This window comes from Colletotrichum godetiae (genome assembly GCF_030913485.1).
Source record: "Colletotrichum godetiae strain CBS 193.32 chromosome Unknown BDP55scaffold_2, whole genome shotgun sequence".
NCBI lineage: Eukaryota > Fungi > Ascomycota > Sordariomycetes > Glomerellales > Glomerellaceae > Colletotrichum > Colletotrichum godetiae.
Window position 1 is genome coordinate 666148 of NW_026851250.1, and position 15763 is coordinate 681910.

At 54.0% G+C, this 15763-nt stretch overlaps 6 protein-coding genes across 6 annotated transcripts; 4 read left to right on the plus strand and 2 right to left on the minus strand.

Annotated features, from left to right (window-relative positions):
* Positions 1-1850: 1850 nt before the first annotated feature.
* On the minus strand, positions 1851-3284 carry BDP55DRAFT_539729 (PLC-like phosphodiesterase; the record flags this gene model as incomplete). Its single annotated transcript, XM_060568057.1, has 2 exons — positions 1851-2593; positions 2657-3284. 2 exons carry the CDS (start codon positions 3282-3284, stop codon positions 1851-1853), a joined length of 1371 nt encoding a protein of 456 aa, XP_060436138.1.
* Positions 3285-6857: 3573 nt separating this feature from the next.
* BDP55DRAFT_625969 (SUR7 protein) lies at positions 6858-7799 on the plus strand (the record flags this gene model as incomplete). The annotated part of the gene is made up of 2 exons (XM_060571563.1): positions 6858-7120; positions 7190-7799. The coding sequence occupies 2 exons, from the start codon at positions 6858-6860 to the stop codon at positions 7797-7799; spliced, it is 873 nt and encodes a 290-aa protein (XP_060436139.1).
* Positions 7800-8256: 457 nt separating this feature from the next.
* Positions 8257-9691, plus strand: BDP55DRAFT_642754 (short chain dehydrogenase/reductase family). Its single transcript, XM_060573473.1, has 2 exons — positions 8257-8673; positions 8759-9691. Exons 1-2 carry the CDS (start codon positions 8644-8646, stop codon positions 9524-9526), a joined length of 798 nt encoding a protein of 265 aa, XP_060436140.1. The 5' UTR covers positions 8257-8643; the 3' UTR covers positions 9527-9691.
* A 794-nt stretch (positions 9692-10485) lies between these two features.
* BDP55DRAFT_722927 (uncharacterized protein) lies at positions 10486-10813 on the minus strand (the record flags this gene model as incomplete). The annotated part of the gene is made up of 2 exons (XM_060578667.1): positions 10486-10546; positions 10605-10813. The coding sequence occupies 2 exons, from the start codon at positions 10811-10813 to the stop codon at positions 10486-10488; spliced, it is 270 nt and encodes an 89-aa protein (XP_060436141.1).
* A 2251-nt stretch (positions 10814-13064) lies between these two features.
* BDP55DRAFT_710029 (uncharacterized protein) lies at positions 13065-13492 on the plus strand. Its single transcript, XM_060578143.1, has one exon. It carries the CDS (start codon positions 13109-13111, stop codon positions 13463-13465), a length of 357 nt encoding a protein of 118 aa, XP_060436142.1. The 5' UTR covers positions 13065-13108; the 3' UTR covers positions 13466-13492.
* A 60-nt stretch (positions 13493-13552) lies between these two features.
* Positions 13553-14379, plus strand: BDP55DRAFT_642763 (uncharacterized protein). The gene has a single exon (XM_060573474.1). The coding sequence runs from the start codon at positions 13833-13835 to the stop codon at positions 14031-14033; it is 201 nt and encodes a 66-aa protein (XP_060436143.1). The 5' UTR covers positions 13553-13832; the 3' UTR covers positions 14034-14379.
* The last annotated feature ends 1384 nt before the right edge of the window (positions 14380-15763 follow it).

The following is a 15763-nucleotide window of genomic DNA, read 5'->3' on the forward strand; positions in this document are numbered from 1 at the left end:
GGTAACCTTCAGATGCCTAGATCTTGCCGGAGTAAAGAAGCAAAAGGTCAACTATTCTGCCTCCAGCACTTGGAGAGATGGGTGAAATGGGCGAAATGGGAGATGGCAGAGTAATGCAGGAAGTATTGAAGTATCGAGTATCGAGAGGTGGGACCAGATGAAGGCTGAGTGAGGCTTTAGATCCTGGATGAATACTACATACACATGGACAAAATCTTAAGGGAAAACTGCACACCCACCCCAGGCTGAGTCAGTACTTGGAGCATAATTTGGAAGTAGGTACCTTTATGTACAGAGCAATTGAAAAAAGGGAAGGGACGAAAAAGGACCAAAAGGCAAAAAGCTCAGGCGCCCAGTTCGAGATTCGAAACTGGACCCCCTACGAAATCCTCCATCCGTTTTTGACTTGTCAAGATTTCATACCAAGTTCTGTATCAACGGACCAGGGCGTTATACCGCTCGACCATGGGGATCGATTGGGCTTGGTTGAGGTGGGATGGAGCGAGATTTGAGTACGAGGCGAGGCGAGGCGAGGCGAGACCTGGGTCGGGGTGTGTATTCTTCCGAGTATTCTCCCCCTTTGGAGTTGGCGTATACCTAAAGTAGACAATGCTTCGGACGTCAAGCCTTGGACTCGTGGGGTCTTTGGTCACAACGGATGAGAACGTTGGCGAAAGAGTCTCCCCTTTTTTTCCCTCCTCGTCTACTTCTTTTCTTATCCTGCACTTTGGTGGTGATTTGATGCCCAGTCCGTATCTCTGGACATTGTGTGGTATGATATTGCCCCCCTCTGCTTTTCTCATCTCCTTTATTGAATCATACCTCCTTTCTATGATTATTTTGGTTGTCGGATATAGGATGGTGCCACCCCACGTAGACGTGTTCCACTAGACTCTCGTCAGTTTTGGATTGATCAAAGAGAGGAGAGAAGAAGTTATATATTGGCCACGTCGTGAGAGGTCATTACGATTATTCTTTTCCGAATAAATCGACATTCGGGTCCCTTCTCTCCCCCCCCCTCAATATCCCAACCAACATCCTCCTCGATTGGTCAAACGAAGCTACCGATACTCGCGAGGACGGCAGGGAGGGGACCATGTGTAAACGACGGGGAAAATAGAGTGTTAAAAAAGGAAAGAGAGAAAAGGAATCAAAGAAAAATGACGGGAATCCGGGTTCACTCAACCCACCTCGGTAGTTGGGAGGCTAGATAGCTCTGAACGTTGCATACATTAGAGCTCACGGTGGATTGAGTTCCCTTTGATGCAAGTGGGGAGAAACTAGAGAGCTTCTACTGAAAATGCTTACATGTCATCCTCAGTGTCTCACAGAACAGGAGTCGCGAGGTTGATTAATGTTAGGAAGAGCCTTCAGTCTTATCATCGTCAGATTCACCTAGTGAAAGGTTCATAGTCTGGCTTTTGTAAGTTGCTAGAAGCTCAGTCCTCAGTTGTACAAGGTGTCGTGGGACCAGGTCGATGAGATGAATCTCACTTCTCCTTCACCACAATAGAACCCAGTCTATCACTCGGCCACCGCTTCCCGCAACACATCTCTCCGAGAGAGTTGTCAACACCAAAGTGAGAAACAGACAACAACTCTTAACTTTCTGGAGAGTTATATTGTGGTTGTAATTTATATGCAGTGGTGAAAGCCTTGCATGACAGCATCTCCTCTTCAGGTAACCTAGCCCCTCAGACAATTACACAATCTGTACAGAGTGAAATATCCACCGGTCCTCCATGTAATCCGTCTATGCATTAAACATCCTCCCAAAACGCCAGACATGCTTTCATCGTGTGAAACCGAAATTTTATCAAAAAAAAGACATTAGGAGTTACAAGTCAACCTCAAACCAGCAGCAGTGCGCAGGCGAAAGCCAAACCCAAGACCAGAACCGAAGCGGCCGGCCGGCCGGGCGACGCACCAGTGACTTTACCGCAGCACTCGCGCGTGTACGTGACATTGTTCATCTTGGCCTGGACCTGGAAGACGGAGCCCTCGGGGTCGCCGTAGTTGTAATAGTCCACATTGAGAATCTTTGGCGGGAACCCCCAGTCGCGGGTGCAGTTCTGCGCCGCGCCGCCGAGGGAGCCGTTGCCGGTGGCGTTGTTCGTCGAGTTCAACAGCGAAACGGCGGGTACGAGGATGGAGGCCCCGAAAATGTTGTACTCGGCGTTGAGGTTGTGGTTCATGAGGTAGAGGCGGTCGCGGGCGGCTTCCTGCGACAGGTCGGGCGGGCGCTGGACGGTGCAGGGGAAGGTGCGGTCCATGGGGTCAAAGGGGCTCTCCCACATTTGGGAGAACTCGTCGAGGAGCCAGGGGAACTTTTGCTGGTCGGCCATGTAGTCCATGAACATGACGACGCGCTTGCCGCCGAGGATCATCTGGGAGAGGGTGGGCCAGTCTTCGAGGCGCATGGGGAGGTAAGGGGGTTGGTAGGCGTATTGGAGGATTCCGGTTGACTCGATGAAGGGGGCGTACAGGTCGGGCGTGGAGTAGTTGCCGTTGCCGAGGAGGATGGTGACGACGTCGTACGGGTGAGAGGCGACCCATTCGCGGACGGTGGTTAGCCATTCGGTGATGGGACCGACTGTGGTGTATGTTAGCTGCGGCTCTGCAGGTGATGAGGTTATTCATAGGGGAGGAAACGTACCATCGAGGATATCACAGGAAGAATGGCAAAAGTGCGGTACTGTGCCGTTGGTGGGCCACTGGATCTGGGCCTGGAGGAAGCGGATGCCGTCGTTGAGCTGGTTCGTGACATCGAGAGCCTGGTTGGAGGCCGAGTTCCCGGGGCGTACAAAGGGGGAGTTGTGGCACCCGACCTCGGTGACGTTGCTGTACTTGCGGTCGCAGAACTCAACATAGTTGTTGCAGGGCTGGGTGTTTGTCGGGGCGGCGGGCGCGGTCTCGCTCTGGGTGGCATTGGCATCGGAGCCGGTGATGGTGGAGGTGACGACGGAGGTCTGGCCCGAGATGATGACGACGGACTGGCCGACGGAATTCGTCGTGGTCTGGGTGACGTTGCCGGTGACCGTCATGGTCCCGGTCATGGTGGAAAGATCACCATTGGTGAGGGTGATTCTCGAGGTGTAGGTTGCGTAGGGGCCCGTTGGCGTCCTAGGCTGGGTGACTGCGACTGTTTTGGTTCCCGAGAGAAAGGTCACGTCGTCGGTGTTGGAGAGGGTGAAGGTGCTCGTGCTGACTTGATCCTGACCTGCGGCTTGAGCTGTGAAGAGGGATAGAAGCCCGAGAGAGAGGGCAAAGAGAGGTCCTGTCATGCTGGGCGAGGCAGCCTCTCTGGGGAGGACTTTGTTGGTGGATTGGCCGCGAGAAAGAAGGGAAAGTTGTGGTGTTGTTTCCCGAGTGTATGGTAAGGTTGGGGAGGGGGGGGTTTGGTTGTCGGGCTCGAGATGGGTTGTATGTTATTCGAGGTCTGGGAGTCTGGGATGGCAAGCAACGACGCAGTGACCACGGTGCGCCCCTCGGGGAAAGAAATTGAGTTGGGCGAGGGACGACGGGAGAACGGGAGACAGAAGTCAAAAAACGGTTATCGGACGAGGAGAGTTTCGATGACGATCCCCAAGCAAATACCGCCGAAAAAAAAGCAGAAGCACGCTAGGGTATCTAGTATAAAGGCGTTTGTTCTTCTCGTGTCGTGTCTTTGCTCTTCGTCACGCACGGCAGAGGCGGAAGGTTGAGATTTCACATGAGAACATGAGAGGAAAGGTGCGCTTCGCTGCCAATGTTGCGCCAGCGGTAACGAGAGTCTAGAGGCTGACTATTTTCCTTGGACTTTGGGTGCCAATTGTCAAGACTTCGGACCAAAAGTTGAAGCCCCGTTTTGGCTATGACATAATATTTGTGTATTTTCTTCCTCGTTTTTCCTGGGGTGGCCCAGACATTTCTTTCTCCGTCTGGATGCAGCTTGCCTTGAGGCTTGGAGGGGGGAGTGGGGGGTGGCCCAGGGCCCATACGGCGCTACCGCCAAACTGGCAGGGGTAACGGCCCCATTTAGTGGATACCAGGAGCACAAAGCCCCATTGAGACGACCCACCACCACCGGAAGCTGCTGCGAGGATCGCTGGGGGATGTGCCGGGACCCTGCTGGTCATCTCATCGGCAGCTCCAGCTCGACAGGGTCACGCAGTCATGTCACTGCACTCTCTCTATCACATTTGAGTAAAACAGCAGCCAGGTGACGGTGACTGGCATGTCGAGAGGGTTGTCAAGAGACTGAAAAACATTGATTGGAAGCCCCCCCCCAACAACACAACCATATATGGGCAGCAGATCAAGTCATGGACGCGCCGTTCCATCTTATCCGTACCTACCTGGGTAGCAGCGTACCTAGGTACTGCATATCTGCGGCTGTGGCTTGCGGCAAAGGACAGCGCAGAAGCCATGGACCAGGGCCTATACGGATATCCCTGGCGATCACCGGCTCCTGTGCCGGCGTGGCGGAGACTGGGACGCGCGTGCAGGATGGCCCTGCGTTTGTCCTGTTGCCGCTACGGAGTTCTTGGAATCAAGAAACCCAAAGGTTCATCATGTTTGCAAAAACAAAACCCCGGAAAGCTGAAAAGGAATAGGGTCATCGATGACCATCATAATGCGGCTGAGAGGAAGATCAGGAAGATGGAAGAGGGAAGAAAAACAGAGTTTTAGGCTCAACACTTGCCGCCCATCCTCATTTCGTTTGTTTAGGTCAAGACATCTGGGTCCTGCTGGGATCGTGTTCTCCGTACCCTTGGAAGTTTGTTGGATGCTACGACGGGGAATTTTAAAACTATTTCTGTATCCATAGTACTCCGTAGTCCCTGAAGAGAAACACCTCGACACCCCTCCGTGGGCCGCACTCCTTGGACTAGCAGCAGCAATGAGTATTAACTTTTCAAAGTGACGAGCAATATACACGGATTTCTGAATACTCCGTACATAGGAACAGCCAGGAAGATCAAAGATGCAGGACAGGACAGGACAGGGCGGCACGGGGGGACATCCGTACGGGGCCCGGGAGTCGGGTCGATGGTGCAACAAGGAGAAAGCGGTCCCAAGGTAGGTACCCTACGATCCACCCATTGGAATCTCATTTCACACAGCCGGCGTCTGCGCACCTGGTTTGCTGAAGCCTCATGGTCGTGGTCTGCTATTGTTGGGTCGTTGTTGTTGTGGTTATTGCATTTAGAGTGGCTTGCCGAACTTCCTTTTCTCTTAGTAACCGCTGTCAACTGTGATGATCCCACTTCAGCTGGGGAGGGCTACAGATCCTACAGAATGATACAGATCGCCCGCCACGGAGAGTGACACAACGGCCCGGTTGGCTGGACTCGTCGAGGCTTGGAGGCGGTGCTGGATGGGGATGGGGGGTGGTTGCGGGAATCCGTACGGGGGGCGCGCGACCTCGTTTAGACGGCCCCTCGGGACCCGAAACTGAAAGCCATTGGATCTCCATCATCCTATTGTGGACGGAGAATGGTACTGACGTACGGAGTACGGGTTATCTGGTCTCGCGGTGGTGCCATGGGACTTGATGTTTCTCTTCGTCTTGCAGCCCCGAGACGAGGGGAGGGGGATCATGGCTTTGCTGCAGTGAGCTGTAAGGTTATCGACTACTGTACTCTGTTGTCTGTGCCGTCACTTGAGAGTCTGTGTTGTTCATCCACTGACTTGAAGAAGTTTTCTCCGTGATAATAGATGAGTGACTGTGAGTCTGTGACAGACGAAATGGAGATGAACGAGAGCTTGGAAACATGGGGTGGATGGACCCCACCGCACAACCAGGAATACCTCACGCCCAGTCCCACTACGGACCCCACTAGCCGTGGCGCGCCGCTAGCAAAAAAAAAAAAAAAAAAACGCTGGGATGATCCAATGCAGAAAACCTGCAGAAAACCAGCAGTAGCAGCAGCAGCAGCAGCAGCAGGAAGAAAGGAAAAAAGAGAGAAGGGAAAAAAAAAGATATTGGTTGCTACGACGTCATTCTCCCTGTCCGATTGTCAGTGACCCCCTGGAACACCTGGGCCATCCTCAACCTCTCCTGTGAGCTTACCCCCCGGAGAACAGCGATACGCCTGGGTTTATGCCAACTCAGACCCGTCCCGCTCGGTTGATCCTCTCTCTCGTCTCTCTTTCTACGGAGCAAGGTAATTGTCTATCCATCCACGTTTGGCTCCGGTGTCTTGGCCCTGCTTCTGCCTTGAGTCTTGACGCCCTGTCCGTATTTACCAACCACCAGGGCTCCAGAGGCCAGGGGGTTCGCTCCATCGAATCTATTGTCCCGGCCTGGCCTGGTCTGGAATCATTTGTTTTGTTCTTTCCAATCTACCAGACCAAAAATTGCCGTGTGGACTCGAGCTAGCCTTCCTGACGCTCATCGTCATTATCCGTCTTTGGGCCTTCTTTGGCTTCCCGATTCCTCCCCGCTCCGCCAACCTTTTTGCACACGTAGGGCCGATTCCCTCTTTCGCGCAAGAGCCCCTTACCTAGCTTGGGACGCCTTTTTTCCCTTGGATTACGGACGAGTGTTCTTGAGCACCTACGGCCGCGCCTAGATAGCTCAACACGTCGAATCCCCCGAGTCTCTGATCCCCTTTTTTTTCGTCACCTCTCCGGACCATCGGCATTGGTAGAGAGAGAGCTCTGGGTAACTTACCGCGTCATCTTGCCCTCGCCAACACACACATACGTGAGATATCTGGGGAGAGAGGAACCGATACTCCGTATACCGCGTACTCCATCAACCCCAGGTCCCAGTATCTGGTGCCACGTCCGCCCTCCCACTACGACCTCAATCCTCCTCCTCCTCCTCCTCCTCTTCAAGGCTGCTCAACCTTTGAATACCGAACCTCACGATGGCCAAGGTCCGCCGAAACAGCGCCATCACGGCGGCCGTCTGCTACTTCATCGCCATCATCTTCCTCATCCTCGTCATCATCGGCAACACCTCCATCAAGCCCGTACTCACTGACATTTACTTCTTCAAACTCGATGTCTCCGACATCATCCCTCTCTCCTCGGCCAACGCCGTCCTCCTCAACTCCGTAGCGCGTAGCTTGGGACTCCACGACTTTTACCAAGTCGGTCTCTGGAACTTTTGTGAAGGCTACAACGATGAGTGAGTGTTCCCAGCTGTCTCAAACCACACGCAGAGCTTCAGGAACGTAACTAACACACAATCACCCAGGGGCGTCACGTACTGCTCAACACCCCAGCGGATGTGGTGGTTCAACCCCATCGAGATCCTAACCAACGAGCTCCTCGCCGGCGCCACCATCGCCCTCCCCTCCGAGGTCAGCACCATCCTCAACATCCTCCGCATCGGCCAGCAGGTCATGTTCGGCCTCTTCATCGCGGGCATCTCCCTCGCCGCCGCCCTCCTCATCGTCACCCCGCTCGTCATGCGCTCGCGCTGGTGGAGCCTCCCCATCGCCATCTTCGCCGGCCTCACGGGTCTCCTCGTCACCGTCGCCTCCATCATCGGCACCGTCATGAGCGTCGGCGCCAAAATCGCCCTCACCCAGCAGTCCGAGCTCAACATCAACGCCGTGCTCGGCGTGCGCATGTTCGTCTTCATGTGGCTCGCCAGCGCCCTCGTCGATTTGGCTGCTATTCTTCACATGGCTATGGGCTGCTGCTGCTCTCCTAGGAAAGAGAGGGAGGCTGCTGCTGCTGCTGGTGCCGGCGGGGCGAACGGTACGCCGGAGAAGACGACCAACACGACCGAGAGCGGGGAGAAGTCGTCGAGGTTGCCGGCTTTTATGAGGAAGCGCAGCCCGAGGTCGTCGACGTCGTAAATAATGTTACATGGGGAATGTCGTCATTTCGGGGAGCCTAAAGGAATATCGGCGAGGTTTGGCGTTGCCATACCATTGTACAACCTCTCTCAAATGGTTGTACGCAGGTGGTGCGTGCTACGTATGGTTATGCAGATGAATCATCGACATCAGCCGCATGAGGGACCCCGAACTCGACAGGAACAAAGGATTTGAAATTGAGCAATGGCGTTGGTGGATTGCGGTTTAATCGGATGACCATGACAATAGACTTTTGGCAGACGGGATAGTCAAGTAGAGACGAACAACCACGTTCGGCAGATTAGCATAGTTTTTTTTTTTCTTCCTCTTCACTGGCCAGATAAGTAATCCTTATTACCGAATGCACAAATCATACGAGGTTCGTGAACCCTTGAACAGGATACGTTCAATAATCATCTTGAGACTGCAGGTTCACAAATGATATAAATGTACAACTCTGCAGGATGTAAGGAAAACCTAAAGCTCACAACGTGGTGAAAATGATGCAATGTACTTTCCCCGCAGCGTAGTCCGGGGTAGCAAGCAAAGTACCCCTTATCGGGGGCGGACGCGCCCTCGGCCTAGACCCCTCCAAATGACCGTGAGCCTCGGCTCGTTCTTTTATCGCGACTGGGGGAAGCTCAGACGACCGACAGCTCGCCTCTCTTCACTCACATCAGCCGAAGAAAGCTCCTGTACCCTTGTCCCCCTTTCTTCTACATCTACGTTTCGCAGTCCTCTTTGAACACGACTGGGTTGTTTCCAAATTGTCAATTGACCTTTCTCAAAGCAAACTACTGTACCAACTCAGCATCTATCTCGAAATAGTAAGAAATCGGCAACAATGGATGTCGCATCGCTTTTCAACGTCAAGGTACCCATAGCTCCCTCCTCCTCCTCCTCCTCCTCCATTCCCAGGTCCATCACATACAGAAAGCTAACCTCCCCCTCTCCAACAGGACAAAAACGTCCTCGTCACAGGCGGCGCAAAAGGAATAGGCTACATGATCTCAGAAGGCTACATCACAAACGGCGCAACAGTCTACATCTCCTCCCGCGACGCCAAAGCCTGCTCCGCCTCCGCCGCCGCCCTCACCGCCAAGGGCCCCGGCAAATGCCACGCCATCCCAGCCGACCTCCAAAAGCTAGACGACTGCAAGCGCCTCGTCGACGAGCTCGCCCGACAAACGGGAGGGAAACTCCACGTCCTCGTAAACAACTCGGGCGCGGCGTGGGGCGACGCCTTTGAAACCTACCCCGACGCCGCCTGGACGAAACTCTTGACGCTGAATCTGCAGCGCGTCTTCACCCTGACCCAACTCGCTGCGCCCTTGCTCGAGTCCGCTGCTGCTTCTTCTCCGTCTGACCCGTCGCGCATCATCAATATCGGCAGCGTAGACGGCCTCCGCGTCCCGCTCATTTCGAGTTTTGCCTACAGCGCAAGTAAAGCGGGACTGCACCACCTCTCGCGCGCGCTGGCGAGGGAACTGGGACCCAAGGGCATCACGAGCAATACCCTCGCCTGCGGCCCCTTTGAAAGCAAGATGATGGCGGCGACGCTCGAGACGATGCGCGATACTATTGAAGAAGAGATTCCGATGCGGAGGATCGGTACGCCGCAGGATGTGGCGGGCGCGTGTTTGTTCTTGAGTGGACGGGCGGGTGCGTTTGTGACGGGGGCCACTATTACCGTTGATGGTGGTATTGTGTTGGCTTCCAAGTTGTAAGCTAGGAGAGGGAAGGGGGGCTTGTTGTGATGAATGTAGAAATATGTAGAATGAGAAATCGTATAAAGGCCATGGTTCACTTCTCAGCTCAGGCTTATCGTGAAAATTGCGAAAAGAGACGTGATGGCGAATCGCGGTTGATGATGGCAATGTCACATTACAACTGCAATCTGGAACACACAAAGAATATCGGAAAAGACCAGATAGACTGGCCATATTTCTTTCTAAATGAAAACGTGTAAAGCAAGATCTAGGTAAGACCATGTGTCCTCCTCAGTGGTATTCATACAGGAAAAATATGGTAATAAGAATGGTGAGCGGAATCCAATTCAACCGGGTCGTGGTAGATGCCCGAGGTCCCTTCCCTCCCAAAACGCCGTGTTAAGTCGTGTCCTTTCCAAAGTAGTGTGATATCAAAACGAAATTCCCCGCAATGCAATGATGCCCTCCCATTTGTCCGTATACGCCAGTTGTTGTGAAAGTGTAGTGTGGTTGTGTGTGTGTGTGTGTGTGTGTGTGTGTGTGTGTGTGTGCGTGTGTGTGTGTGTGTTTATCATGAAGAAAAACCCCCCAATGAGATGAACCCGATGAGATGCCCCTTTGTCTATCCCCGCCTCTAATCACCGAGAAGAAATGCGAAACGGATAGAGTTCCCCAGAGACTTCAATGTCGATTAAATGTGTGTGTAGCGAGCGGGAGAAGAATAAAGCGAGTGAGAGAAGAGGAAAAGAGTTGAACCGAGGAAGGCCACTTCAGCGACTGGATCCGGTGAGGGCACGAGCTTGAGGGGAGAGGCGAGTCCAGTGTCGGTTCGGTATGAACACGGCAAACTCTCTCGCCCTCCTCCCCTCTGCCCCGACTTCGCGGAACGTTGGCGCGGTGCCTCGGTTTCCCTCTCGGCCCCGTAACTGCGTTTCAGCGGGGTCCTCTCATCCGATAAAAACTCGGAAAATTCGTCCTCAAAATGACGGTCTGAGCCAGTTGGAGAAAGCTTCCCGGGACGTCGGGGAGAGCTCATCGCTTTCGGACTCTTTCGTGACGAACGAAATGCTCTCACGTCTATGACAATCCGCAAGACTCAAAGTCGCGCATCATGACGGCCATCTGGGCACGTTTCGCGGCCTCGGCGACGAGGGTGAAGTCACGGAGGAAGGCCTCGGTTGAAGGGGGTTGCTGGCCGTTGGGTTGAGGTGGCGCCATCATTTGGTTTGTGGACATGTGCGACGATGAGGAGGAGATGGAGGACGTGGAGTCCTGGCGCTTGGGGGACTGAATTGGTGCGTTCATGGTGGGCGGGCGTGTGATGGGTGTTGATGGTTATCGAGGTTGTGTAGCGGTGGTGATAAGATTCCCTCGATGGCGAGAGAAGAGTTGGAGTAGATATGCGAGTGTGGGATGGCAAATGCGTAGGGCCAGGAACCAAGGTCCGAGAAGGGGGCGATGGATGGTTGGTGGTATTATATTCCCCAGATCTTCGAATTCGGAGCGCTGATCTTGACTCTTTATGTGAGACCCCAAAAGCACAGGTACCTGATAAGTAGGTGATGTCAGGCGGGGGGAGGTGGAGGAGGGAGAGGGAAATGCGGGATCAAGAAGCTAGGAAGAGTGGAATGGGAAAAGTCCGACAAAAGCGAACGTGCGGAAGATCCCTTTTTGTGAAAAGGATAGTCGACGGTGAAGTGCGGAGTAGACACGAAAAGTACGTGTGTGGTGTCTGAGATTTTTTTTTTTTTTTTTTGCAAGATCAAGTAACGAGTAGGCGGGAATGCCGTGAGGCGTGGGGTGTGTGGGTGAGGCCGGCGGCTGGTTTAAAGTGATCGTGGGACGACCCTGGGTTGTCGGTGACAGGCTATAATTGCGGGACCGCTTGTCTTTGCTTGCAACAATATTGGATAGGCAATATTGGAATTCGGCGCGATTGCGGATTACCAACCCTTGCTCCGGCAGCGGGTAACAAGCCAAACGAGTCGGTGGATAGATTGAGCGAGCGAGCGAGTGAGTGAGAGGCAGATAACCGAGCGGGATGCAGGCCAAGTTTCTCTTTCTCTGTTTTGGCAAAATAGAGAGAGAGAGAGAGAGAGGGAGAGACGGAGAGAGGGATCGCAGCAGAAGTGAGACAGGTAGAAGGGGGATCGGCGATACCACAGTCAGGCGCGGGAGGGATGTTGCGACTCTTATGTGTGGGATATCGTTCGAGTGTGTAGCAGCTGAGCCAGGCCTGGGAGACAGAATAAGGCGAGTGTGAGTCGGTAGTCGACGCGGGCTTGCGTAGGTATGCGGGATGGTGTGGGTAGCAGCAGCAGCGTTTCCTTGCTCGAGGGTATGTAGGATCTTGAGCCGAAAGAAGGCTGGAGCGAGTAGTCTACTGTGTAGAGGACAGACAGCTCGTGCGGGTTTGTGTGGGTGTGTGAGTGATGATGTGATGGGCTTGTCTTTGATTGGGGTTGGTTCGCGGCTTGTCCAGTTGACTTGCTTTTGATCCAGACGAGGAGCGTGGGTGGGTGTGGTTGAACAATTAAAAGTGTGGGAGGAATGTGGGAGGGATAGGATAGATGTGGTAACTGGCCAGGAAAAGTACCTGAGGTGGACGAGTCGAGAGGATAAAGAATATCAAGAGTGTGTGTGTGTGTGTGTGTGTGTGTGTGTGCGAGAGTGTGTGTCGTCTGCTTTCCCATCTACCGACGCAAGACCGAGATGGCTGTCCGGGTTGGGTTATTTACTTTGCCAAAGTAAGTACACACGGATACGGAGAGTAGCCGCGGTTGGAGAATCCATCTTATCTCCAGTTCTTTTTTTCCTCGCTCTCTTCCTCTGCTCAGCGGGGGGAGAGGGTAGAAAAAAAAAGAGGGACGATACTCCGTTCGTCTTCACGTTATTTCCCGCCGTCTAATCCATGACGCTCAATGCCCTGGACCCGACCAACTCCTGGGAGCCGCGATAATAGGTCCGAAGATGGAGGTGGAGAGAGAGAGTGTGTGTGAGTGAGTGAGTGAGAGAGAGCTTGGTATGACGCCAAACCGCCGTCTGCATGGTTTCCTTCTTTCTCTCCCACGGTTTCTTCACCTGTCGTACCGCCTCGGCTTCCTCTATTCGCATCGTCAAGGAGACAACGACGCGTGCTTATCCATCATCCCCAAGAGACAGCAAGGCCCAGCCAGATCAACACCCAGCAGCCTGCTTGATGTTTGCCATTGCGGGGGGTACTTGCAGAGGCACAAGCGTCAGGCGTAAAGCCTCGCGGTAAACGTCGCCAGAAGCAGTAATTGAGGACCTCCATGTGCCAAGTATCCGTACATCTTCCCCCATCTTGGGCGGGGAGAAAGGGGATTTGCACCCTCGTCTCACGACTCAGGAAAGGCCAAAAGGCTTTCAGGGTCTTTGCGGATCAGCGGCTCGAGCGACCGCAGCGACCGCAGTGGCAGGTTCGGAAGAACACGCTCACAGTGCTTGACAGGGACCACAGGGTGGAATGGGCAAATCCTGAGCGGCGGCAATGGAGGAGAGGTCGGCCTTCTCGCCGTCAAACGTTTCGCAGTGTGGGGTAGGTAGGTATCCGTAGAGCCAACTCTTCAAAAAGGCAGCATGTCATGGTGCGGCGTGCCCTGGAGCTGGGGGCAGGTTGGCACAATGGGCCTGGGCTGGACGCATGGGGGTGGCCTCCGCTCTCCTATGACCCCATGTATCGGTACCTGCGTGTGTCTGCTTTCCCTTGATGCGCCGTCAGCGAGAGACTCTGGGCCGTTTCTCCGCATTGTACTGGATCGCATCAAACCGCCCCCCTGGCTGCGTGATCCTGGGAAAGAAGCTCAAGAGCCAATGCACGGAAGCCCTGCCTCGTTCGATTTCGGCCTAGGACGAGGGAGAGAACAGCCCGACGATGACATGCTCTGCTCCACTTGGGGAGGACCAAGATTGCGCTATCCGTACCAGCCTAGGTAGGTATGTATGCCCATGTCAATCAAGGCCCATCCATCATACAGTAAGGCGGATATTGGCGTGCCCTGTTGCGGAATGTCTTTCCTCTCTGGCGTATGGACGGATTAATGACTGAGAGACGCAGGCGGAAGCGGACGATGTGATGCGATGCGGTGCGAGATACTCGATCACAGGCTCGAGCAGGATCATGTAGTATCCCGCCCCGGAGGATTGTCGTAAAAGATGGTAAGAGTAGACCACCACTACCAACTACCTAGGTAACAAGCCATATGGTAGGTAGAGTAACGACTGTGCGTGCTGCTGCTGCTGCTGTTCGAATACCATCCACAAGCCTCAAGGCAAGGTGAGGTGGTTTCGCGGTGCTGGGTTGATGCGGGCTGAACTCTATCTTGAACGGGATTGCGGGGGAGAACTCATGGAGGGGGGGAAATCACAAGCCTCGACTTGTTTCCAAGTTCCAACATTTGAGCAACACAAAGAGAATAGCCGGGGAATCTGCGAGCGACCTCAAAACTCAAAACGACGGAATGTCTGGTGGCTCCTGATTCAACACGCCTCTTTTTGCTTGTGATTCCCCTTCCTGCCCCTCTGCCTTGCCCCATTGATCCCCATTGATCCCAATAATGGTGGCTGAAGCTCTCCGTCCTCGTCACCTCTTGCCTCACTTTCCGAGAGTTGGCTGTGCGCAAGGGCAGTTGACGTATCCGTAAAAGACTTTTCTCTCCTCCTGTGCTCCGTCCGTTGCGTGGATACTCACGTAAGGCAATAAACCTGGGGCTGGAGAAGTGGCGACGGTTGTTGTTGGCAGTATGGAGTCTGATGGACCAAGTTCAAGACCAACACTTATCACCGAGAGCCACGAGAATCCTAGGAGGTGCCGGCTTCGGTGGAGACATGTGAAGAAAGACCGAACGATGTTGACGGCGCATCCGTTTTCTCTGTGGCACTCCAGGCTTTCCACCCCACACACAGCTCGCCTTAGCTTTTTTTCCTTCGTCTTGGTCGACCGTCGAACGCGCATGTCCGCCCCTCCGTCGCTTGGTTTTCCGACCTCGCTTCATCCTAGCGGCATACTTGCCGTCTGGGGGACCCTCTGGGTAGTGGGCTTTGGTCTCAAGCAACGGAAAATCTCGGGACGGAGATCTCCCACGTTCGAAAACGTGTCCCGCTTTGAAAGGGAAAAATAAAAAAAACTGCTTTCCCCACGGCTGCCCCGCCAAAACCGTCTCGCTGAGTTGCTCCAGCCAAACGCGAGGCTTCGGAATACCTTCGGCATGAGAATCCCCCGGGAGGTTGAAGGGCTGGTTACACAGCCGTGGCAGGATGATGCTGTTGTTGGACCACTCTCTTCTGATCCAAGGGCGAGAATCACGCAATGCCCATGTGACGGAGAATGGCGACTTTTTCTTCGTGCCCTGATGCCTTTGGCGTATCCGTACGGAGCATTGTCTTTTTCTTCTTTTTTGATTTATCCAGCATTGATCGGGATCCTCCCTTCACGCATCGCATCTTTGGAGCGCAGCATCCGGAACCTGGCCCTCCAGCACGTATACGAATAGCTCAATGTGCAACAGCATAGTCTCGGACGAACAAGCCGACAACAAGTTGTATTGGGAAGGTTCCTCCTAGCCCATCGCCTAGGACCATGCAGCTTTAGTCGAAGCTACCTTAAGTACGGAGTAGGCAGTGGCAGGCCAACAGCAAATCCCGGGACGGCGTAGCAACGCATGTCCAGTGTAGGCTTCGTAGACGGCCTCATCTTCCGATTAGCTCGCGAGTGTTCGAGTCAACTCGCTGAGGAGGAGTTGCTCGGCAAAGCTTCGAGCAAAATTGCACGAAGTGCCCATCGAGGTCCAGAGCTTTAAAAACAGGTGTGGAGGGGATGGAGAATCGATCGATGGCTCCCCCCTCCGTAATAGCGTCGGCGCTGGCGCAGGCGCATACACTTGCATGTTCTACACGAGTCGCGCGATCTTTTCGTCTAGTGTACAATGTCAATGTGTGCCTGGCCGTCATGGTTCTCTGATGATGTGTCTGGCTCCTGTCAAGGAATGGCTCAATGCTTGCCGGGCAGTGTCCGGTGTCCGCCGTGGCTGGCATTGTTCCTGCGGGCGGGTCAGCTTTCTTCCTGCAACCACCTCAAAAGTGACAATAGGCAAGTGATGTCGAGGATGGATTGTCGATGGGCGGAAAACCCGTAACGGCGGTAGGGGAGGCCCATTTGGGAATTGGGCGAGGAATTTGACCGAAAGTACCGAGGGTCACCTTGCGACCCCGGAGAAGAAGTGGAAGAAGAAGAAG